Source organism: Bos javanicus, chromosome 17 (assembly GCF_032452875.1).
Source record: "Bos javanicus breed banteng chromosome 17, ARS-OSU_banteng_1.0, whole genome shotgun sequence".
Classification (NCBI taxonomy): domain Eukaryota; kingdom Metazoa; phylum Chordata; class Mammalia; order Artiodactyla; family Bovidae; genus Bos; species Bos javanicus.
This window is the reverse complement of record NC_083884.1, coordinates 5,377,394-5,403,120: the sequence shown is the minus strand read 5'-3', so window position 1 is coordinate 5,403,120 and position 25,727 is coordinate 5,377,394. Positions and strand designations below refer to the sequence as shown.

Sequence of the window (25,727 nt, the reverse complement as noted above, 5' to 3'; positions counted from 1 at the left end):
TTTCAATTTTCAAGGCTTACATGAGATGTTCAGTTTATTAATTCCGTCACTAGTTCCGAGCCTGTGGTATGATAGACTCTGAAATATGGCATTTTTTAAGCCAGTATTTTTTTTTAAGATATTCTAAGAATGCAAGGAAATAACTAAGTTTTCTGAGAAATGTTTTTTTTTTTTTTTGTGATCTCATAAAGTATCAATAGCATTTACACTGTACATCCCCTTGTAATATTTTACAATGATTTTTATTTAACTTTACAATTATTTTAAAATGTTTCTTCATATAGAAAATATATACTTTGTTTAGGAGGATCGAAACAACAAATTTTCACGAAGAATATACTGAAAAACAACAAATGAAAATATTTATACCAAAATACCAAAAATGATTCAACTATTAAAAATATCCTGTTAGACTCTACTCAGCAGTTTGCACAAGGGTCCTTTTGTGTTGCTCTACTGAGTAATGATTAGACAAATACAAAGAGAACTGATTTTAAAGTTAAAAAAATAAATTTCAGAAATGATTCTCCCTGCCCAAATACTGCAGTAGGAAATGCAATTACAACATATATCTCTTCCAGAACAAAAAAAGTCTTTGTATAAAATAACTTTGGTACATAATTGGCACAAAGTCAAAATCTCCTACAAAATAAATTCAGGTATCCTCAAGAATGAAATCGAAAAGTATTGGTCCTAAGTAAGATACTTGTACGAGGTAAATGCAAGTAAGCTATTTGCTATCCCTCATGTGATAAATTATTGTCCTAAGGTGCAAATCTCATGACTCTGAGAAATGTTTTAAGTGGTATTAATAGGATTTGACATTATTATGAAAGTTCTTTTTTCATTGGCATAACCAATTAGGATTTCAGTTTGACATTTTAGTCTTTTGTTAAAACTATCACCAAGTAATTAAAGTACACTGATTTTGAGGTACTTGATAATTCACTTTTTTTTTTTGGTTTTGTTACTTCAGACATTTCCCGTTAGTTTGTCTTCCCGCAGTGATATTCATAAGAAGTAACGAACATATGGCTCCATGGTCCATGGGTGGGACAGAGGAGTGAGTGTGGAGCTTAAGTGTATAATGATCAGTCTAACACCTTCATAACTGTGAATCAGACTTTTAATGTAACTCATATCCTTTTTACTTAGTAGTAAGCATTTGTTAAGAACCTCTTGCTTGTCAGACCCTGGGCCAATCTGATGATACAGTGATGGCTCTGACGGTCTCTGTCCTCAGGGACCTGACCTGAGGGAATGTATTAATTTGCCTAGATCTGTATCCTGTTGCCCTGGGGCTACAGAGATAGTCTATTCAGTTTGTGTCAGACATTAGAAACATTATTATGTATTCATATAAAATTTGTCATGGTAAAGAAAGAGGTTTGTATAAGAAGTGTAATTAATCTAAAAGAGGATCTAAATGTTAAAAGCAGAACATTTCTAGAGCTGCCAAGAAATAGAACTCTGGCCTAGGGAGACCCTAGGATTTATGTAATCTATAGCTATTCCAGAAGTTTTAGAGGATCCTCAAGAAAAAGGGATGGATACTTACCTGTCCTAGGTGTTTACTAAAGAGTCCAGTCAGTCTCCCACACGAAACCAGTGGTTCTTTCCCTAGAGCAGTGACTGCCTTACTTGTTTTTATATTCTGTGGCATCTTGTAGAGTGCCTTGCACATAACAAGTTTCAGTAAGTGTTGCTTAAATCTGTCTGTCTGTGCTAGTGTACTAAGTTGCTTCGGTTGGGTCTGACTCTTGTGATCCCATGGCCTGTAGCCCACCAGGCTCCTCTGTCGATGGGATTCTCCAGACAAGAGTACTGGAGTGGGTTGCCATCCCCTTCTCCAGGGGATCTTCCTGAGCCAGGGATCAAATTCAGGTGTCCCGCATGGCAGGCACACTCATTATCCTCTGAGCTTCCAGGGAAGCCCATTTTCAGTAATACTATGACATTATTTTCATTAAAAAAAATTTTTGTGTCATTTGCCCCCAGGCATCTACAATAAGGTACCTACAATAAGATCAAGAAATCTAAGTTGAATGCAGTTTTAAAAGCCAGATGTGTTTTTATTATATTGGTATCATGTTTATTATACAAGGATTAGGTAGGCTATAATGGTGGCTTTTATGTGCTATAAACATGAATATAGTCTTTTGAATATTTGCCTTTTGTGATTTGGTGTTACTTATGACTGTTTCTTTCCTCATTTTTTTAGGAGTCTACCATGGCTCAAGAATCTCCAAAAAATTCAGCAGCAGAAATTCCAGTGACTAGTAATGGGGAAGTTGATGACTCTCATGAACATGGCTTTAATAGGGTAAGAACACTTCTGTCTCTCAATACAAAGACTCATGATAAGCCCTTCAGTGCTGAGATGAAAGTAATAGAGTTTATTCATAATATAGGAATATGTTCTTAGATTGACTGTATTCTGGAATCTAATATTATTATGGAGGGATGACTAGGTGGGTCATGTTAGTAATGTGTCCAGAATAAGCTTCTGGCCAGTAAAGCATTTAGGCTTTGATGTTACTATCTGTAATTTTATTGTATAATCAGAGCAAGAGTGTCTCTAATGATTTTGGCATATAACTTTATTAAAAAACTACTTCATTCTACTTGTAATAAGAAAAAATATTAACTATAGGTTATCCTTTAAAACGCTGGTCTCTTTTCTTAGTACATAATTCCCAAGTAGGTGCCTCTTCATTTTGCTGTTTACTTTCTAGAGTGACATATTTGACTCAGTGGAAAATGAAACTTGGGATCTGTTTAATTTTGATCTGCCTCTCATTTGAAATTGAAATGTAATGCATTTAAATGGAAACACCACGGGTTTAGAGATAATGTGGGTTCAAATTTCAGCTATGTCTTTCCTAGTACCTTGAGCAGAGATTTACTTATTTTAATCTCTCTAAATGAGAATTTTATTTTTGTGGTGATGTTAATGTTAAATGATATTAAAATAAGTAATATGCCTAATAAAGTCCTAGAAATGAGAGTGATGTTAATTATTTCTGGAGATATTTCCGTTAAACATTCGTTTTTGACACGTGTACAAGGTTAAATAACTTTAAAAATACAGTTTTCATATTCATGAAAAAGTAATGGTTGAAAGATACTTGAATTATTTTACAGCTTAAAAAAATTGGACTCTTTTACTTCATATGTTTGAGAATAAAGTTCTTTAGTTTAACAGAAGATAATATTTTACTTTTAATTTTTAAAATTTTAATTATTTTTTAAAATACTTATTTTTGGCTGCATTGGGTCTCCACTGCAGCACGTGGGCTTCTCTCTGGTCGTGGCACGGGGCTCTGTAGTTGTGGCCTGGGGCGCTGTAGTGGTGGCACGGGGCGCTGTAGTTGTGGCACGGGGCTCTGTAGTTGTGGCATGGGGTGCTGTAGTTGTGGCACGGGGTGCTGTGGTTGTGGCCTGGGGCGCTGTAGTTGTGGCACGGGGCACTGTAGTTGCAGCACACAGGCCCTCTAATTAGGGTGCAGGGTCTTGGTTGCCCCACAACATGATGGATCTTAGTTCCCCGACCAGGAATTGAACTCATGTCTCCCGAATCGGAAGGCAGGTTCTTAACCACCTGACCATCAGGGAAGTCCCCAGAAGGTGATATTTTAGATCACAATTTCTCGTTCCCAGCATCATTGGCATTTGGGGCCAGAAAACTTCCTTTGTGGAGGGTTGGAGTGTGCGTGTGGGGTGGTCAGCAGCATCCCTGAGCTCTTCCTGGTAGATGCCAGTAGCCCCTCCAGTCGTTGACAAGCATGAATGTACCCAGACATTGCCAAATGTCAGGGGCAGGGAGGAACTTGCCTCTGGTTGAGAAGCGCTTTTTAGATAGATCGTTTTAATGGACTTTTGGAAAATTCCACTCTATTTCACTTATTTTTGACTCAAGTCATTTAGAAGAAATAGACGTGTCTTCAAGCTTGGGATGTATGTGTTTTTATTTTAATTGCAGGTGTTTTAACTTGGTTTATAAGGACCCATGGGCCAGTACCGAGTGACTGACAGAATGTGTATACCTGAAACTCACACAGCATTGTGAATCAGCTGTGTGTGCGCTCACTCAGTTGTCTCTGCCTGTTTGCAATGCCGTGGTTGCCAGGCTTCTCTGTCCGTAGTATTTCCTAGGCAAGAACACTGGAATGGGTTGCCATTTCCTCCTCCAGGGGGTCTTCCCGACCCAGCAATCAAACCGTCATCTTTTGTGTATCCTGCATTGGCAGGTGGAAATTCTGAGCACTCGGAAGAAAGTTTCACTTCAGATTTTAGTCTTTCTGGTATTCGAAAACACTGAGATATACTTGCATATTAAGGGAACTCGAGTTACCATCATTAGACACTCTACCAATAGCTTTATAAACTTCTGTTAATTTAAATAACTCATTATACCAGGATTTTGGTTAATGACTGCTTTGTCTTATTTGTGGTAACAGCTCCTTTTGCGAATCTATCCTGCAGGGATTTATTGCGTGTGTGTTGTGGACCAGGCACCAGGGATGACAGTGCCTGGTCCACAACAAAGTGACAGAGATGCCTGCCGCCGGAGAGTGGGTGTTCTTAGAGACAGTCTGACGAAACTTTCTAAGAAGAAAGCAGCGCATACGAAATGCTGCACTGTGTTGAAGATTCACCTGCCATCTTTAGCTTGGGGTGTTTTTTCGAGCTGTGGCTTTTGCATAGTAAAAAACGCACATGTTGAGTGTACGACTCAGTGGCACCAGCGCCCACGCCAGTATGGAGAGCATCTCCAGGTCTTTCCCAGCCCCCTCGCCGTCTTCTAGGCAGTGTGCCCCCCTCCCTTCCAGAGTCACTCCTGCTGTCGTCATTCTGTCACCACTGATGGCTTTTGACTCGGCCTGAACTGCATGTAAGTGGAATCACACTAGGTGTACTCTTTTCCGACTGGCTTTCACCCGGCATTGTATCTGGAATGTTGCTGTTGTGGCTTTGGCAGTATCTAATTCTTCTTTTCCCCTGGAGAAGGAAATGGCAAATCACTCCAGTATCCTTGCCTGGGAAACCCCATGGACAGAGGAACCTGGCAGGCTATAGTCCATGGTTCGTAAGAGTCGGACACAAGGACGACTGAACCACCGCCAATGCTTTTTCCTTGTGATACGGTTTTCCATTGTGTTAATACACCACAGTGTGTGTTAATAGGCCCTAATTTGTTTATCCATTTGGTTTGTTTGTTTTTAAAATCTATTATTTTTCTTTTTGTTTTATTTATTTTCGTTTCTGGTGGGTTTTTTGTTTGTTTGTTTCAAAATGTATTTACTTTTTAATTGAAGGATAATTGCTTTACAGTTTGTTGTTTGTTCTGTCAGACATCAGCGTGAATCAGCCATAGGCGATGCCTAGGTCGTCTGCAGTCTGCCCGTTACGAATAAAGCTGCTGTGGCCTTTCTTGTATAGGTCTTTCGGTGTACATGATTACCTACTTCTGTTGGGTATTTACCATGGAGTGGAATTGCAGATCATGGGTATGTGATGTTTGGCTTTGGTAAATTTTGTCAACTAGTTTGCCGAATGATCAAATTAGTTGACAATCCTGCCAGCGGTGAATAAGTATTCTAGTTGTTCCACATCATTACCAGTTTTTGTTATTGTCATACTTTTAAGTTTTTGCCATTCTGATGAAATCATAGTAGTTATCTCATGGTTTTAACATGCATCTCCTTGATGACTAATGACGTCGAGCATATTTTCAGATTCTTACTGACCATGTGAATATTATCTTTTATGAAGTACCTTTTCAAGTCCTTTGCTCGTTTTTCTGTTAAGTGTATGCCTTTTTCTAGTTCATTTGTAATAGTTCTTTGTATGTTCTGGGTATAAGTCATTTGTATGGATGTGTGTATTGCAGATGTTTATCTGCAGTCTGTAACTAGCTTTTGTACTATATTAATGGTATCTTTAGATGACCAAAGGCTAATTTTAATGAAGTCCAATTTATTAGTGTTTCCCTCCCTTTAGTGATTTTTGTGACCCTTGTATCTTTGCCTATCCCCATATCATTCAAGATACTTCCATCTTCTAAAAGTTTCTCTGCTTTACTTCTTACACATAAGTCTATGATCCATTTTGAATTTTGTGTATGGCATGATGTAGAAGTCAAGGCTCATTTTTCCCCCACGTGCATATCATGTGATGTGCACTGTTTATTGAAAAAAAAATTCTTTTTCCACACAGGGGCCTTTGCTGTTGGTCAAGTGATCATATATGTGTAGCTGTATTACTTGGCTGACTGTGTTATTTCTTGGTCTTTTTGTCTGTCCTTGCAGTAATACCACACTGTCTTACCCACTCACTAGAGTAATTAAGTCTGAAATAAATAGTAGCTTCAGCCTTGGTACCTGGTAATTCCTCTAGCTTCATTCTTTAGGGTTACTTTGTACCTTAAACCTATTCATGAGTCTTTAGTTGAGTACCTTAATTTGCCTTGCTAGTAAAGTAATGTTCAAAATTCTCCAAGCCAGGCTTCAGCAGTATGTGAACCGTGAACTTCCTGATGTTCAAGCTGGTTTTAGAAATGGCAGAGGAACCAGAGATCAAATTGCCAACATCTGCCGGATCATGGAAAAAGCAAGAGAGTTCCAGAAAAACATCTATTTCTGCTTTACTGACTATGCCAAAGCCTTTGACTATGTGGATCACAAGAAACTGTGGAAAATTCTCAAAGAGATGGGAATACCAGACCACCTGACCTGCCTCCTGAGAAACCTATATGCAGGTCGGGAAGCAACAGTTAGAACTGGACATGGAACAACAGACTGGTTCCAAATAGGAAAAGGAGTCCGTCAAGGCTGTATATTGTCACCCTGCTTATTTAACTTATATGCAGAGTACATCATGAGAGACGCTGGGCTGGAAGAAACACAAGCTGGAATCAAGATTGTCGGGAGAAATATCAGTAACCTCAGATATGCAGATGACACCACCCTTATGGCAGAAAGTGAAGGGAACTCAAAAGCCTCTTGATGAAAGTGAAAGAGGAGAGTGAAAAAGTTGGCTTAAAGCTCAACATTCAGAAAATGAAGATCATGGCATCCGGTCCCACCACTTCATGGGAAATAGATGGGGAAACAGTGGAAACAGTGTCAGACTTTATTTTTCTGGGCCCCAAAATCACTGCAGATGGTGACTGCAGCCATGAAATTAAAAGACGCTTACTCCTTGGAAAGAAAGTTATGACCAACCTAGATAGCATATTCAAAAGCAGAGACATTACTTTGCCAACAAAGGTCCGTCTAGTCAAGGCTATGGTTTTTCCAGTGCTCATGTATGGATGTGAGAGTTGGACTGTGAAGAAGGCTGAGCGCCAAAGAATTGATGCTTTTGAACTGTGGTGTTGGAGAAGACTCTTGAGAGTCCCTTGGACTGCAAGGAGATCCAACCAGTCCATTCTGAAGGAGATCAGCCCTGGGATTTCTTTGGAAGGAATGATACTAAAGCTGAAAGTCCAGTACTTTGGCCACCTCACGCGAAGAGTTGACTCATTGGAAAAGACTGATGCTGGGAGGGATTGGGGGCAGGAGGAGAAGGGGACGACAGAGGATGAGATGGCTGGAAGGCATCACTGACTCGATGGACGTGAGTCTGAGTGAACTCCGGGAGTTGGTGATGCACGACTGAGCGACTGAACTGAACTGAACTGAACTGAATCATTGAAAAGGTTTTTTTAATCCTTTCAAGTTTTAACTTCCGAGTCTTTTTAGAGTGAAGTGAATTAACTCGTATATCTGTGTAAGTTCTTTGCTTACATAGTCAAAGCCAGTTAATTTGCTGCTTTATAAGTTAACTTCTTACTTAATGTCTAATTCTCTTTTTGGAGATTCCCCTATAATGTTTCATTTTCTATTGAGGGGTAGAGAAGGAAAAAAGGAAATGTTGTCCTGGAGGTCTCCTCTTAATAGATATGAACTTTACTGGTAGGCAAAGTTCTTCCCTCATAGCTCAGTTGGTAAAGAATCCACCTGCAGTGCTGGAGACCCCAGTTCGATTCCTGGCTCAGGAAGATCCACTGGAGAAGGGATAGGCTACATACTCCACTATTCTTGGTCTTCCCTTGTGACTCAGCTGGTAAAGAATCCACCTGCAATTTGGAATACCTGGGTTTGATCCCGGGGTTGGGAAGATCCCCTGGAGAAGGGAAAGGCTACCCACTCTGGTATTCTGGCCCAGAGAATTCCATCAACCGCATAGTCCATGGGGTTGTAAAGAGTTGGTTGCGACTGAGCGACTTAGAGCGACTTTCACTTTCACTTCACTTACCAGTAGGCAAGACTCCTTGGAAGCAATAATTCAGTCAACCAGTACACCCCACTTTACCTCCGTAAAGAAGTTCAACATCATAAAGCTTGTTTCTCTTTGTACCTGCTCTTATGAAAGGAAAAATATATCATGAGAGTTTCTTACATATTTAATATTTTAAAATAAAAATCACCTCTATGATCCCTTTTACTGAGTGAAAGCAGTATTTCAATAGCATCTTTTGACTCTTTTAAATAAATTACACTCAAGATCTGTTAGGCATATATTTACTAACATTTTGGCACACTCCTTTATTTTCCTGAGCAATAAAAGGGGGATTTTATCAATATTTAATGTCAAATTCATGTTTCTGTTTTCAAATAGATAAAAGTTCATAGATAAAGTGTGTATAATGTACTAAATATTGCTTAGCATTATATAGACTAGTAAAGAGATTGTATAAAAAACTACCTCATAACTAGAGTTTTCTAGTTTTAAAAGCATGTTTTACTAATACACATCTTCTTTTATGCATACTTGATGTCTAAAGTTATATAACTCACAACATTGTAAATGAACTATCCTTCAACTTTAAAAATTGATAACAATTAAATCATATAATGGTTTTTATTTAATGCATATTACACTTTTAAAAGTATAAAGTCTTATAAAAATTATATATATATATATATATGTATATATATGAATGATATGAATGTTATAGTTGCTCGGTTGTGTCCAACTCCACGACCCCATGGACTGTAGCCTGCCAGGCTCCTCAGTCCATGGGATTCTCCAGGCAAAAATACTGGAGTGGGTAGCCATGCCCTCCTCCAGGGATCGAATCTGGGTCTTGCAGGCAGATTCTTTACCATCTGAGCCACAAATTAAGATGATGGCTTATTAAGTTGTCATCACTTGGCTGGCCAGTTGGTGTCACTGTGGCCCAGGCAGCGAGAGTGTAGATGCTTCTGTTCTTTCTGTCTTACTGCCACTGTTTCCTTTTTCATTTGATTTCCCTTAGTCTCCTACTATGAGAGGCCCTGGTGGACTTTACCTCAGCATTCACATTGAAATAGAGGATATAATGGGAGAATTTGCCCTAGAAATTCCCTGGTAGCAGCTTAACATTTGTTAATGTTTCAAGGTTTGTTACTTGTCTTAGAGGGGCAACAGCTATGTGAAGAGAGAATAGGATAATAATCTTAGTATTATTGCAGTTCTTTACAGCAAAACTATTTTTGCTTCTAAATAAAAAGCAATTGGTATTTTCTAAAGAGTAGTGTAAAGTTTAATCTCTAAAGAATACAAATTATTCTTTTACTTATAAGCTACATGTTATTTATAATTTATTCTGTTACATTGTTGTTGTTCAGTCGCCCAGTTGTGTCCGACTCTTTGTGACCCCATGGACTGCAGCATACCAGGCCTCCCCTCCCTTACCATATCCTCAAGTTTGGCCAAGTTCATGTCCATTGCATCGGTGATGCCATCCAGCCATCTTATCCTCTGACGCCCTCTTCTCCTCCCCTCCATCTTTCCCAGCATTAGGGACTTTTCCAGTGAGTCAGCTGTTTGTATCAGATGACCAAAGTACTGGAACTTCAGCAACAATCCTGTCAGTTCAGCAACAGTCCTGCAGCACTGGTCAAAATATTAGGTTAGAAATGTGCAATTTATACCATGAGTTTAAAGAAGCAAATATTAGCTCCTTGTGAGTTAAATTGAAACTTCTTGTGAATTAAGTTGTATTTGGCAGATTTAGAAAAATTACCTTAGCCAAAATAAAACTTCTCCTCTGGTAGGCCCAGACTAAAATTCCTAATTCAGCCTTTTCCACCTGTGGACCTTGTCTCTAGAAAAACATACATATGTACAAAACGGCCACATCTCGTGTTCAGTTTCAAGGAGTTTAGGATCACTTGAATTCTGCCTGTGGATCCTTGGGTTCCCTATGTCTTAAATATTCCTGGTCTGCAAGTTTTGAGTTAAAGCATAGAATGTTAATTCAGTAGAAGTACCTCGAAGATCCCTGGATCTCACTACTTTAGTTTACAACTGAGGAAAAGGGGCCCTGAGGTTGTTATGGAATTGCCTACATTGACTAGCTATATCAAAAACTTACATGATTGGCTATAAGTACAGTGTCGCCAGGAATGTTCGTGCATTACCTTATCTCCAGGGCCTGGCAGCAGTGCTACACATACTTGATAACGGGCTTTCATTACATGTTTGGTGAATGAATGAACAAATGTTAGAATGAGAACTAGAAACACAGTTTCAAGAGTTCCGTGGAACAACAGGAGGAAACATACTTTAGACTGGACACATCCTGTGTCCTTAATTTTCCAGCATGCATCATGGTCATTGTTGTTGTTGCTGCTGGAAATTTTATTGTTTTGAAAGTTTTTATTGTTATTTTTCTTTTACTCTTTTTTTGTTGTTGTTTTGTTAAATTGTTTCTCCGTTCCCCTGTACTTATCAGTTTGGATAATATACTTCAGCAGTCTAAAGACTTGAGAAAGAATAGAAGAATAGGAATTATAAGAGCCTGTTTGAACAGATTTCCTCCCCTCACCTTAATAATGTGACTGTCCATTTATGCATCTGCTTTTCCCAAGAGCTTGCAATTACATTTAGGACAGAGATAGTATATGCACACTGTACAGCTTATGGATCACAGTAATTTTTCAACAAAAGATTGAGTTTTAGTTTGATTTAACTTTAACATTGGAGAAGGCAATGGCACCCCACTCCAGTACTCTTGCTTGGAAGATCCCATGGACGGAGGAGCCTGGTGGGCTGCAGTCCATGGGGTCACTAGGAGTCGGACATGACTGAGCGACTTCACTTTCACTTTTCACTTCCATGCATTGGAGAAGGAAATGGCAACCCACTCCAGTGCTCTTGCCTGGAGAATCCCAGGTTACGGGGAGGCTGGTGGGCTGCTGTCTCTGGGGTTGCACAGAGTTGGACACGACTGAAGCAACTTAGTAACTTTAACATATTTTCTACCTCATTCATCCTACCCTGGAGTTTGAATAGCATGTGATGAATGTTTCTGCGTTACCTGAAAAATTTAGTAGCTCAGTCACATTTGATGAGGGCTTTTCCCTAAGGCCAGTTTTTACCAGATGTATATCTTGGACACTTTTGAAGGTATGGCAAATGTTTTTCAAGGATTGTTTAATCCTTGAAAATATAGATTCATTTTAATATTTTCTTTGTAAAGTATAGAATATATTCTTAGTACTGTTAACCACAAATTAAACTTTAAAATGTGTTTATTATATATACATCTATTAAATTAACTCTGGATTTGTATTCCTGTTTGGGAAATAGAAAATTGTGAATAAACATAATTTTTAATGAAAGGCTGAAGCCCTGTGTATTTTGGTTATAATTTTTAGATTGTGCCTTTATAAACAAATGCTATCATGGACAACTTTCACTATCTAGGAGAAATTGTTTTGAATGTAGTTACATAAAAATATTTCCACAGTAATAGTGTTTGAATGAATTCAGAATTTTCTTGATGCAAATTGGTACATGATTTCATTCTTATCAAACTTCAGTACTACTTAGAATCGAGACTATAGTCTGGATGCAGGGGTTGGGGTGGGACCAAGAGAATAGACAGTAAACTGTCAGAAGATAGTGATGCTTTAGATTCTTGTTAAAAGTTTGTTGAGGGACTGAGAGGGAAGTGGGCAGGGAGAGAGAAGTGAGATTGAGATTGTGTGTGCATATATCTGTGTGTGTGTTGATAAAATGGGGAGAGCAGGCAAGACAGGAGATTTTCTGTCTGGATCATGTGCAATAACAGGTATGAGAGGAGACTGTGGTCATAAAATAAGTTGTTAGGTTTAAAATTCCAAAAGTGTTGCTTCCTGAGCAATGACAAGGTTCAAAGAGTGGCTCTGGGAGTCCCAGTTGCATAAGTAGAACTGGCGTGAAAGATGAAAGGCGTTGTAGCTGAGATGTAAGTGTAGGTTGGGTGTACTGTATTAGTTGAGTATATTTTTTTATCTGTCATTACACTTTTTTGGCCCCTTGTCTAACCACATATCACCAAATCTGAATCAATCTACCTTACCCTTCCTACAAGCATACTGAGGGGGAAAAAATTATACATCTTTACAGACTGTTATTACTACAGCACATCATTCTACATCAGTGTAGGTAGACGGGCTCATGCAGTAGACTTTATTTCAAGTATTTCACAACTTATATTTTTAAAAAAACGCAACATACTACATGCTGTATGTACCTTAGTAGAATGTTTTTGATGAGCTATGAAAACTCAGATGCCTTATATATCACTTTGGAAGGATTGCAGACTGAACATAGAATCATTCCCTGAAAGTGTGTCCAATGTAGTGTGCAAAACGTTGGGAACACCCAGGATAATAGTAGGAGTTGTGGACAGAACGGAAAACCTGGGTGTGTCGGGGCCCTGGACTGGCTGAGAAGAAGGTAGGTGACCGAGTGGAGTCGTTTGGCCATCCACAGGGCGGTGAGGGGTGGAAGTGAGCTGCACAAGGACAGAAAGCGGTTCCCTGTGGCAGAGTTCCTCAGGACAAAGACAGAGGAGTCCCTGCAGCAGAGTCATCTGGCTTACTTGTTTGAAATTCTGACTCCTGGGCTCCACACTCCAACTTAACAAGAACTACAGCAGGCGGCTAAGAAAAGCTGCGTTTTTAGTAGTTTTCTCAGATGATTCTTACCCAAGCTAACGTTTGAGAACTGGTAGTTTACCGTGGAGAGCTGAGAAAATGCTGCCCCTCCCTCTGCCCACTTGATAAACAGAATGTTGGAGAGTAGCCCTCTTTGACCCAGTGTAATTGTCAGAGAGGACACCATGAGGAGGCTAAGGGGGAGTGTGGAAGTCTGGTGAACCACAGCTTTGCTTCTGGCAGATACTCCTTATAAGTAGCTAACTATGAAAACAACAAAAGGCGATTTTACATTACCAGAGTTCATAGAGTATTTAACACAAAATTTTCAAGCTGTTTCTTTTGAAATTTTATAAATGCTTTGGAAGGTTTTATCTGTTTTGAAGAATGAGATAAGATGTGTCAGTTCAGTTCAGTCGCTCAGTCGTGTCTGACTCTTTGTGACCCCATGAATCGCAGCACACCAGGCCTCCCTGTCCATCACCAACTCCCGGAGTTCACTGAGACTCACGTCCATCGAGGCAGTGATGCCATCCAGCCATCTCATCCTCTGTCGTCCCCTTCTCCTCCTGCCTCCAATCCCTCCCAGCATCAGAGTCTTTTCTAATGAGTCAACTCTTCGAGTGAGGTGGCCAAAGTACTGGACTTTCAGCTTTAGTATCATTCCTTCCAAAGAAATCCCAGGGCTGATCTCCTTCAGAATGGACTGGTTGGATCTCCTTGCAGTCCAAGGGACTCTCAAGAGTCTTCTCCAACACCACAGTTCAAAAGCATCAATTCTTTGGCGCTCAGCCTTCTTCACAGTCCAACTCTCACATCCATACATGAGCACTGGAAAAACCATAGCCTTGACTACATAGACCTTTGTTGGCAAAGTAATGTCTCTGCAATTGAGAAAATTAAATAAGTATTAGTATTACATATCTGCTAAATGCTATTAATGCCAAAAAGGAATAAGATAGATGGTCTTAGGGATCTTGCTGTCTTCAGGAAGAGAGAATACAGACAAATACTGTTGATGCTGTGTGAGAGGTGATGTTCTTGGCCTAGTATGGCATGGTGTGAGAGAAAGGATATTAATGACTAGGGAACTGCTCTCCAAGCCAAATCTAAAGGACGAATTAACCAGACCAAGAAGGATAAAGAATAATCCCATCAATAGGAGACCATAGAATTGAAAATTCACCATTATTGGAGTGGGGAATATGGGGGCAGAGGTGTGCGAAGTGTGACTGAAGAGGTAAGTAGGGATAAGGTTCTGTAAAACCTCAGAACCATGTGGAGGTTCTGACTTTACCTAAAAGTGGAGGACTTCAGACTTTACCTAAAATGATGTAAAAACTTGAAGGGCCTGTGGCATTTGCATTTTAGAAAGTTGTTTCTGCCTACTGTTCAGGGAATCCATTTCAAGGCTGACAAGACTAGAGAGAAGGGAGACGTTTCAATTGGGTCACCACGGGAAGAAGCAGAGTGAGACTTTGGACTTTGCTCTCCGGAGAGAAACTAGAGCCTGTAAAAGACCCCAAGCCATTTTTAAAGATGCAGATAGGAGGAAAACTGGGAAGATGCAGCGTGGGGAAACTAGGGGGAAGAGAGTCTGTAGTTTATAGACTGCTTGGAGAATCCGTACACATGGTTGGTGCTTACGATGCATGCCTAGCAAACTCCTCCCTCTTAAGCTTTTTCTTTCTCTCTCTGAGTAGAAAGGGAATTCTCATTAATAAATCTCTAGTTCTGCTTCTTTGTAGTGTTGTGCGTCTTATTAAGGATGTGTATTTTAAAGCAAATTTGCCAAACATTTGGTTTTTTGTTAATTTTGCACTAACTTTAGTTCAAAAGTAGATTACTATGCTAAATTATAAGGTTACATTTTTAACCTCATACTTATTCTTACCTCTGTTAAAATATGCAAATAGAAGCAAGTCATTTTGGTTGAAAATGAGCCACCCCCTCACAGCTTTTATGGAAGCTGTAACTACAAGTATTAATTTATGTCCTTTGAAAAGAAACTATATGTGAAACTTTTTTTGACGAAAGCATTATATTTTAATTGTTTGAAGATTTATTTTTAAAAACTATTAAATACTCCAGTATTATATAGTATTATCCTAGTAGCTTGAATAGAAAGTTAACTTCAGGTTTATACTGTTTTATTGTTCAGGTGTTAAGCATGACTTTGCAGAGACTTAAACCTTGAGTTGAATGTGAGCAATATAAAATTGCAAAGTAAGGATTTTACATTGTTGGTTGCAAATAGGCTCATTGTCTCCCAAGTATATTCTGGAAACTATAGAAGGAAATGCAGTAGCAGCTATTTTAAAAATTACTAAGGTAGTCACATGGAGAAGGCAGTGGCACCCCACTCCAGTACTCTTGCCTGGAAAATCCCATGGACAGAGGAGCCTGGTAGGCTGCAGTCCGTGGGGTTGCTAGGAGTCAGACACGACTGAGCGACTTCACTTTCACTTTTCACTTTCATGCATTGGAGAAGGAAATGGCAACCCACTCCAGTGTTCTTGCCTGGAGAATCCCAGGGATGGTGGAGCCTGGTGGGCTGCCGTCTATGGGGTCTCACAGAGTCGGACACGACTAAAGCGACTTAGCAGCAGTAGCAGCAGCAAGGTAGTCACAGCCTCACCACTGAGACATTTTAAAAATTTAAGAGTTATGTAGAAACACATTTTAAAGTTCTTGTGAACTATGGGGCTAAATTATATTACTTAGAGAATATGTATTTTACAGAGAGCATTCAACAAGCTCGTAAAATACTGAGTGTTTTCTCACAGGTCATGCATTCCTCTCTCATAGAGCATATCGTTTTGTGTTGGAGCAACTTAACAGTCAGACAGCTATCAGAATGATAATTCTGTTCACACTCTGAATGGACCTGTTCATACCACTTTGGTTAGGCTCCTTCTGTTAGTAACAATTTAAGCAAAGGAGCCATAGTGGTTTTCAGATGTTACAGCTGTTTTACATACAGGACTACAGGACAGGAGGCTTTTTTCCTGGAAGAACTTTTTGTTTGTTGAGTAAAGGACCCTTGGGAGACCACTGGGAGGGGTTTGAGTGAAATATAACATCCTCAGACAGCTAGCAGTTGTTCTTCCAGAAACCACGCGTGACAAAAGGGAAGCATCCCGTAACTTCTGAAAACTTAGGGGGTGAGAGGTGTACATCAAACTTACTATTGAACCCGTTACTATCTCCTCTCTTCCCAGCTACTACTGCTGCATCTCTCTTTTGGGAATTTGCACACTATTTTGTGACAGGACAAATGATTCAAATGAGTAGAGTTCTTTCAGTTAAGTTTTAAGAATACAGTAAACACAACTCTCTTGGACCTCTCTTCCCCTTTGTATGTTGTTTATGGTTTTTTATCCCTTATATTTTGAGAGATGTCTTCATCACTTTTTTACTTATGGAGAGCTGAAAAGCTGTCAAGACTTGGAGCAAAGCAATATCTAGGGAAACCACTCTATAAATAATTGACCTTAATAACCAAATTCACAAAGTTTAAGAAATATCTTGGTGCTTTGACATTATTTATTTTGTAAGTGATGATTATCTGGTTTTTGATACGTGGTTTTAACGTTAATACAAATAAAAGGATCACTAATATTTAAAACTAGAAACCATTAATGTAGTACATTAGTATATTAAAAAATAAACTGGGAAGGTAAAGATGATTTATTCAGCAAAATGAACAGACTCAGAGATTTGGTTTTAAAATAGGAAGTAAGTAAAAGTGAGGGTAAAGTGTGTTTTTAATTCGAAGTGCTCCCCCAAAACACTACACAGATGAAAAAGATGTCCCGCGACAAGAGATTTTAAGTGACACTAGAATGTAAGTGAAGTAGAATGACAGTTGTTGTCTCTTTTGTACCAGTAGGAAATTACAAGTGGAGAATGTTTAAACTTGAGCAGATTCTGAAATAATGAGTTTTAAAAGATATTTGTTAACTAAATTGTTTAAAGACAACATACTAGGTAAAATAAATTCCGAGTCTTTAATAAATTGCTGGTAGCTATTTACATTTATGATAGATTAATTAATATTGTTTTCTGATGCTTAGTCCTATTTCTGTGTGGCCTTTTTCCCATTTGTAAAATAGTAGTGATAATACTACTAAATGAGGTTATTTCAGGCAGTTCTTCCTTTTATAGTTCCAAATGCATTAATTTTGGTTGCTGCTGCTGCTGCTAAGTCGCTTCAGTCGTGTCCGACTCTCTGCGACCCCATAGATGGCAGGAAAGTGAAAAGTGAAAGTGAAGTCACTCAGTCATGTCTGACTCTTTGTGACCCCATGGACTGCAGCCTACTAGGCTCCTCCATCCATGGGATTTTCCAGGCAAAAGTACTGGAGTGGGGTGCCATCGCCGCCTTCTAATTTTGGTTGCTGTGGTTTAATTAAATAATGCCTGTCCCCAACACCACAGCTCAGATTGCTGTCACCACATTGTATTAAGTGTAATTGTATAAAGTACATGGAGAAGGCAATGGCACCCCACTGCAGTGTTCTTGCCTGGAGAATCCCAGGGACGGGGGAGCCTGGTGGGCTTGCCGTCTCTGGGGTCGCATAGAGTCGGACGCGACTGAAGCGACTTAGCAGCAGCAGCAGCAGTATAAAGTACAAACTTAGACTATAAATGGCCATGTGAATACCAATGCATATCACGATTGTTGTGTAATCATGTCACTTTCACAGTCTTTTGGTGATGGTCACTGTATTTGCTATTCATTTCATACACAGATAGCAAATCATGTGGCTGTGTTATCACCTTGTATCTTGCTCATAAACCCATGTGATGTTTTACAGAAGTGGATAAGCAAAAGGGGATGGGTGAACAAAGACAGAAGTGCAGCAAAGAAATATAAAAGGGTAACTGTGGAAGGAGCGAAACTCAGATCAGACCTAAACGAGTTGTAGGGAAATAGCTGCCCCACCGGTCTGTTGGCACTACTGCACTGTTGGAGGGGCTCTAGATTGGAGCCAGAGGGACTTAGTGAAAGCTCACTTAAAGACAGAAGCAAGGAAAGAATCTTTAAAGTTTGGAGATGAATTTTTGAAGTTCATGGAATGATCGGTTTTTCCCGTTAACCACTTTGCATGGTTTCGACCTGCTTGTATATTTTTACAATCTTGATCTTGCCCTGTCATGCAGAGTGAGGACCGACTGTATGTAAAGTGCTTAGAACAATCCCTGGCACATAGTAAGTTCTTGAGAAATGTTTGCTGTCGTGATTATTACTGATAGCACTGATTAGTTGTAAAGATGATTTTAACAGAGGAGCGCGATGGCTAACTTCAACTGTGTGCCCCAAAATATGTACTGGGTATCTTGCCCATATTCTTTTATGTTCTTAAAATTTTGTTCTTTATCTTTGTTACTGCTGCTGGGTCTTGGTTCCTGGGCATAGGCTTTCTCTGGCTGCGATGAGTGGGGCTCCTCTCTCCAGTTGCAGCACATGGGGCTTGTTACGGTGGTAGCCTCTTCTAGAGCTCTGGAGAAGCGTGGGCTCTTGGGCAGGCAGGCCAAGATACTCTGTGGCCTGTGAGATCTTCCCAAAAACTACAGAACATCGTGGAAGGAAGTTAAAAAAGTTCTAAATCAATGGAAGGGCATCTCACGTTCATGGATCAGATGGGAATCTCCCCAAATTGATCAGATTCAGCACAGTCTCTATCAGAATCGCAACTGGCTTTTTTTTTTAATTTTAGAAATTGACAAACTGATCAGATGTAAACACAAAGGATGCAGAATGCCCAGAGAATTGAAAACGAAGAACAGAGTTGTAGGACTCATTACTTCTGATTTCAAAACTTACTACCACAAAGCTACAGTAATCGTAACAATATGGTACTGACTTAAGGATGACGTACAGATCAGTGGGACAGGATTGAGAGTAGAGAAATAGACCCTACATTTATGGTCAGTTGAGTTTCAGCAAGGGTGCCAAGACAGTTTTCAATGTGGAAAGGATGTGTGTATGCTAAGTCTCTTCAGTTGTGTCTGACTCTTTGTGACCCCATGGACTGTAGTTCTTCAGGCTCCCCTGTCCATGAGGTTCTCCAGGCAAGAGCAGTAGAGTGGGTTGCCATACCCTCCTCCAGGGCATCTTCCTGACCCAGGAATTGAACCTGCATCTCTTACATCTCCTGAATTAGCAGGTGGGTTCCTTACCACTAGCGGCACCTGGGAAGCCCGTGGAAAGAATAGTCTTAAACAAATGGTTCCGGGACAACTGGATATCCACATGCGAAAAATGAAGTTGAATGCAGACCACACACCATCACTCTCACCATAGTTAGAAATTAACTGAAAATGGATCTATGACTTAAATGTAAGAGCTAAAAGTATAAAACTCTTAGAAGAAAAACTTAGTGGTGGATCTTTATAACCTTGGAATAGGCACTTTAGTTTCTTAAATATGATGCCGAAATCATAAGCAACAAAAGAATGAATAGGTAAATCAGACTTTATCAAAATTTAAAACTTTTGTGCTTCAAAGAACACCATGACATGGAAAAAGATTTTCCATGCAAATAGGGACCAAAAGAAAGCAGGAGTCACAATACTCGTATCAGATAAATTAGACTTTAAAACAAAGGCTGTGAAAAGAGACAAAGAAGGTCACTACATAATGATCAAAGGATCAATCCAAGAAGAAGATATAACAATTATAAATATATATGCACCCAACATGGGAGCACCGCAGTATGTAAGACAAATGCTAACAAGTATGAAAGGAGAAATTAACAATAACACAATAATAGTGGGAGACTTTAATACCCCACTCACACCTATGGATAGATCAACTAAACAGAAAATTAACAAGGAAACACAAACTTTAAATGATACAATAGACCAGTTAGACTTAATTGATAGCTATAGGACATTTCATCCCAAAACAATGAATTTCACCTTTTTCTCAAGCGCACATGGAACCTTCTCCAGGATAGATCACATCCTGGGCCATAAAGCTAGTCTTGGTAAATTCAAAAAAATAGAAATCATTCCAAGCATCTTTTCTGACCACAATGCAGTAAGATTAGATCTCAATTACAGGAGAAAAACTATTAAAAATTCCAACATATGGAGGCTGAACAACACGCTGCTGAATAACCAACAAATCACAGAAGAAATCAAAAAAGAAATCAAAATTTGCATAGAAACGAATGAAAATGAAAACACAACAACCCAAAACCTGTGGGACACAGTAAAAGCAGTCCTAAGGGGAAAGTTCATAGCAATACAGGCACACCTCAAGAAACAAGAAAAAAGTCAAATAAATAACCTAACTCTACACCTAAAGCAACTAGAAAAGGAAGAAATGAAGAATCCCAGGGTTAGTAGAAGGAAAGAAATCTTAAAAATTAGAGCAGAAATAAATGCAAAAGAAACAAAAGAGACCATAGCAAAAATCAACAAAGCCAAAAGCTGGTTCTTTGAAAGGATAAATAAAATTGACAAACCATTAGCCAGACTCATCAAGAAACAAAGGGAGAAAAATCAAATCAATAAAATTAGAAATGAAAATGGAGAGATCACAACAGACAACACAGAAATACAAAGGATCATAAGAGACTACTATCAACAATTATATGCCAATAAAATGGACAACTTGGAAGAAATGGACAAATTCTTAGAAAAGTACAACTTCCCAAAACTGGACCAGGAAGAAATAGAAAATCTTAACAGACCCATCACAAGCACGGAAATTGAAACTGTAATCAAGAATCTTCCAGCAAACAAAAGCCCAGGTCCAGACGGCTTCACAGCTGAATTCTACCAAAAAATTTAGAGAACAGCTAACACCTATCCTGCTCAAACTCGTCCAAAAAATTGCAGAGGAAGGTAAACTTCCAAACTCATTCTATGAGGCCACCATCACCCTAATACCAAAACCTGACAAAGATCCCACAAAAAAAGAAAACTACAGGCCAATATCACTGATGAACATAGATGCAAAAATCCTTAACAAAATTCTAGCAATCAGAATCCAACAACACACACACACACACACACAAAAAGAACACCATGAAGAAAGTGAACAGCCAACAAAGTGGGGAAAAAATATAAGTCATATCATTGATAAGTGATTTTTATCTATATCAGTGAAATGATAAATGCCCCAATTAAAAACGGGGCAGTAGATTTGACTAGACATTTCTCCAGGGGAGATATTCAAATGCAAATAAGCACATGTAAAGATGCTCAACATCATTAGACATCATGGAAATGAAAATCATCACTTCAGTAAGATACTGCTTCACACCTGCCTAGTGACTATAATCAAAAAGACAGACAATAACAAGTATTGATGAAAATGTGGAGAAATTAGAACCTTCATACATTGCTTTTGGGAATGTGAAATGGTACAACCCTTTCAGAAGACAGTTCTGACAGTTCCTTGAAAAGTTAAACATAGAGTTACTATCTGACCTAGCCAGGAGTATAGAATAATGTCCAAAACTGGCTTGAAACTCAGCATTTAAAAAACGAAGATCATGGCATCCAGTCCCATCACTTCCTGGCAGATAGATGGGAAAACAGTGGAAACAGTGACAGTCTTTATTGTTTTGGGCTCCAGAATCACTGCAGATGGTAACTGCAGCCATGAAATTAAAAGACACTTGCTCCTTGGAAGAAAAGCTATGACAAACCTAGACAGCATATTAAAAAGCAGAGACATCACATTGCCCACAAAGGTCTGTATGGTCAAAGCTATCGTTTTTCCAGTAGTCATGTACGGATGTGAGAGTTGGACTGTAAAGAAGGCTGAGCACTGAAGAATTGATGCTTTCAAATTGTGCTGGAGAAGACTCTTGAGAGTCCCTTGGACAGCAGGAACATCAAACCACTCATTCCTAAAGAAATCAACCTTGAATATTCATTGGAAGAACTGATGCTGCAGCTCCAATACTTTGGCCACCTGATGCGAAGAATTGACCCATTGGAAAAGAGCCTGATGCTAGGAAAGATTGAAGGCAGGAGAAGGGGACGACAGAGGATGAGATGGTTAGATGGCATCACCAACTCAATGGACATGAGTTTGAGTAAGCTCCGGGAGTTGGTGATGGACAGGGAGGCCTGGTGTGCTGCAGTTCATGGGGTCTCAAAGAGTTGGCCACGACTGAACAACAACACTAACAACCAGAGTAAGCAGTACACAGAAAGTGCATTAGTGTTGGTGAAGAGCTGGGGAAAGGTGGAAGTGGGAAGTGACCTCTAATGGGTACAGTTTCTTTTTAAGGTGATGAAGATGCTTAGATAATGATGTCTGCACAACCTGTAAATATACAGACCCCACAGAATTACACACTTTAAAAGGGCAGACTTTATGACAGTGAAGTGAATTCATTGTACCATGGGTACTGTGTGTCTATCATTTAGTCAAGAAACAGAGCATCATTATGAGCTTTTACATCACTGCTCTTTCCCCACATGAGCCACATGGCTCAGTCTCTCATTTTGTTCAGAATTCTGCACAAATTTTACCTCTTCGGATAGACCTTCCCTGAATATCCCATCCAAAATAGCACCCTTTGCTTGTCACTCTGTATCCCTCATCAGTTCAGTTGCTCAGTCGTGTCCGACTCTTTGCGACCCCATGAATAACAGCACACTAGGCCTCCCTGTCCAACAGCAACTTACAGAGTTCACTCAAACTCATGTCCATCGAGTTGGTGATGCCACCCAGTCATCTCATCCTCTGTCGTCCCCTTCTCCTCCTGCCCCCAATCCCTCCCAGCATCAGAGTCTTTTCCAATGAGTCAGCTCTTCACATGAGGTCGCCAAAGTATTGGAGTTTCAGCTTCAGCATCAGTCCTTCCAATGAACACGCAGGACTGATCTCCTTTAGGATGGACTGGTTGGATCTCCTTGCAGTCCAAGGGACACTCAAGAGTCTTCTCCAACACCACAGTTCAAAAGCATCAGTTCTTCGGTGCTCAGCTTTCCTTATAGTGAACTCTCACATCCATACGTGACCACTGGAAAAACCATAGCCTTGACTAGACAGACCTTTATTGGCAAAGTAATGTCTCTGCTTTTCAATATGCTATCTAGGTTGGTCATAACTTTCCTTCTAAGGAGTAAGCGTCTTTTAATTTCATGGCTGCAGTCACCATCTGCAGTGATTTTGGAGCCCCAAAAAATAAAGTCTGACACTGTTTCCACTGTTTCCCCATCTATTTCCCATGAAGTGATGGGACCAGATGCCATGATCTTCTTTTTCTGAATGTTGAGCTTTAAGCCAGCTTTTTCACTCTCCTGTTTCACTTTCATCAAGAGGCTTTTTAGTTCCTCTTCACTTTCTGCCATAAGGGTGGTGTCATCTGCATATCTGAGGCTATTGATATATCTCCTGGCAATCTTGATTCCAGCTTGTGCTTCTTCCAGCCCAGCATTTCTCATGATGTACTCTGCATATAAGTTAAATAAGCAGGATGACAATATACAGCCTTGATATACTCCTTTTCCTATTTGGAACCAGTCTGGTTGTTCCATGTCCAGTTCTAACTGTTGCTTCCTGACCTGCATATAGGTTTCTCAAGAGGCAGGTCAGGTGGTCTGGTATTCCCATCTCTCTCAGAATTTTCCACAGTTTATTGTGATCCACACAGTCAAAGGCTTTGGCATAGTCAATAAAGCAGAAATAGATGTTTTTCTGGAACTCTCTTGCTTTTTCGATGATCCAGCGGATGTTGGCAATTTGATCTCTGGTTCCTCTGCCTTTTCTAAAAGAAGCTTGAACATCTGGAAGTTCACAGTTCACGTATTGCTGAAGTCTGGCTTGGAGAATTTTGAGCATTACTTTACTAGCATGTGAGATGAGTGCAATTGTGCAGTAGTTTGAGCATTCTTTGGCATTGCCTTTCTTTGGGATTGGAATGAAAACTGACCTTTTCCAGTCCTATGGCCGCTGCTGAGTTTTGCAAATTTGCTGGCATATTGAGTGCAGCACTTTCACAGCATCATCTTTCAACAGGAATTCCATCACCACCACTAGCTTTGTTCATAGTGATGCTTTCTAAGGCCCACTTGACTTCACATTCCAGGATGTCTGGCTCTAGGTGAGTGATCATACCATCATGATTATCTTGGTTGTGAAGCTCTTTTTTGTACAATTCTTCTGTGTATTCTTGCCACCTCTTCTTAATATCTTCTGCTTCTGTTAGGTCCATACCATTTCTGTCCTTTATTGACCCATCTTTGCATGAAATGTTCCCTTGGTATCTCTAATTTTCTTGAAGAGATCTCTAGTCTTTCCTGTTCTGTTGTTTTCCTCTATTTCTTTGCATTGATTGCTGAAGAAAGCTTTTTTATCTCTCCTTGCTATTCTTTGGAACTCTGCAATCATCTGCTTATATCTTTCCTTTTCTCCTTTGCTTTTCACTTCTCTTCTTTTCACAGCTATTTAAGGCCTCCCCAGACAGCCATTTTGCTTTTTTGCATTTCTTTTCCATGGTGATGGTCTTGATCCCTGTCTCCTGTACAATGTCACGAACCTCAGTCCATAGTTCATCAGGCACTCTGTCTATCAGATCTAGTCCCTTAAATCTATTTCTCACTTCCACTGTATAATCATAAGGGATTTCATTTAGGTCATACCTGAATGGTCTAGTGGTTTTCCCCACTTTCTTCAATTAGGAGTTCATGATGTGAGCCACAGTCAGCTCCCAGTCTGGTTTTTGCTGACTGTATAGAGCTTCTCCATCTTTGGCTGCAAAGAATATAATCAATCTGAAGTACCCTCTTACCCTGCCTTAAAAAATTAAACTTCCTACTTATTACAGTTTCTACTTGAACTGTGGGTTCAAGCAGTCTACCTACAGTCAAATTTTTGTATAACTTTTCCTTTGGTTCTCTGTATCCACAGTTCAGCTCTGAGGAGTCAACCACCTTGGATCTTGTAGTACTGCAGTACAAGCATATTTATTGAAAAAAAAAATGCATATAAGGTGACACAGTTCAAACCTGTGTTTTTCAAGGGTCACCGGTATTTTTACTGTAGTGCATTGTACCTGAGATGCATTCATTTACTATCCGTCTCCTCCTTCGGTCACACCTCAGATGAGTCTGATGGACAGAGGTGGTCTGTTTCCTGCAGTGCTCCATGTGTAGTATCCATAGCAGTGACTGTCGTGAACTTGGTGCTCAGTAGATGTTGATTGAATGAATAAATCAATCCTCTATATTTCAGAGTTCAAGAAGTACTTTTTCTTTTCTTATTCGGTTCTCCTGGACTTAGCCCCTATTCCAGATTCTTCTGATATTGTCTTTACTTTGGCACCAGGTTCAACTTTTATATTAATATTTATATATCTTGTCTCTCCTTTGTGTTATCTTTTTCTCTGCCGAGCAAGTCTAGCATAGTAAGAATAAGCAGATACTCAATAAATTTTAAAGTGAGCTTATTGCTGTAGCAAGCCTGTCGGTTTGTTTGGGGGTGTGCTGGGTCTTCGCTGCTGCGCATGGGCTTGTCGCTGCGGCGGCCTCTCTGGTTGTGCGGCACGGGCTCTGGGGCCTGCGGACTTCAGTGGTGGTGGTCCCAGGCTTGAGCGCACAGGCTTGGGAGTTGTGGCACATGGGCTTAGCTGCTCTGCAGCATGTGGGATCTTCCCAAATCAGCGGTCAAGCCTGTGTCTTCTGTGTTGGCAGGTGGATTCCTTATGTTGAGCCACCAGAGAAGCCTGCAACTTCTTAATCTATGCGATGTTGTCATAAGTCCCTTAGTTTATTGAACAAATTCATTTACCTATT

At 39.8% G+C, this 25,727-nt stretch overlaps 1 protein-coding gene across 8 annotated transcripts in view; it reads left to right on the top strand.

Annotated features, from left to right (window-relative positions):
- Window positions 1-25,727, top strand: part of ARFIP1 (ADP ribosylation factor interacting protein 1) — a 138,426-nt gene that overhangs the window by 46,990 nt on the left and 65,709 nt on the right. For all 8 annotated transcript variants that reach the window (XM_061383966.1, XM_061383964.1, XM_061383969.1 and 5 more), the window contains one exon: window positions 2,222-2,323. In XM_061383966.1, the coding sequence (XP_061239950.1) occupies window positions 2,231-2,323 (93 nt within the window). In that variant the 5' untranslated portion in view covers window positions 2,222-2,230. Of the gene's footprint in view, window positions 1-2,221; window positions 2,324-25,727 lie in introns of those variants that run through there.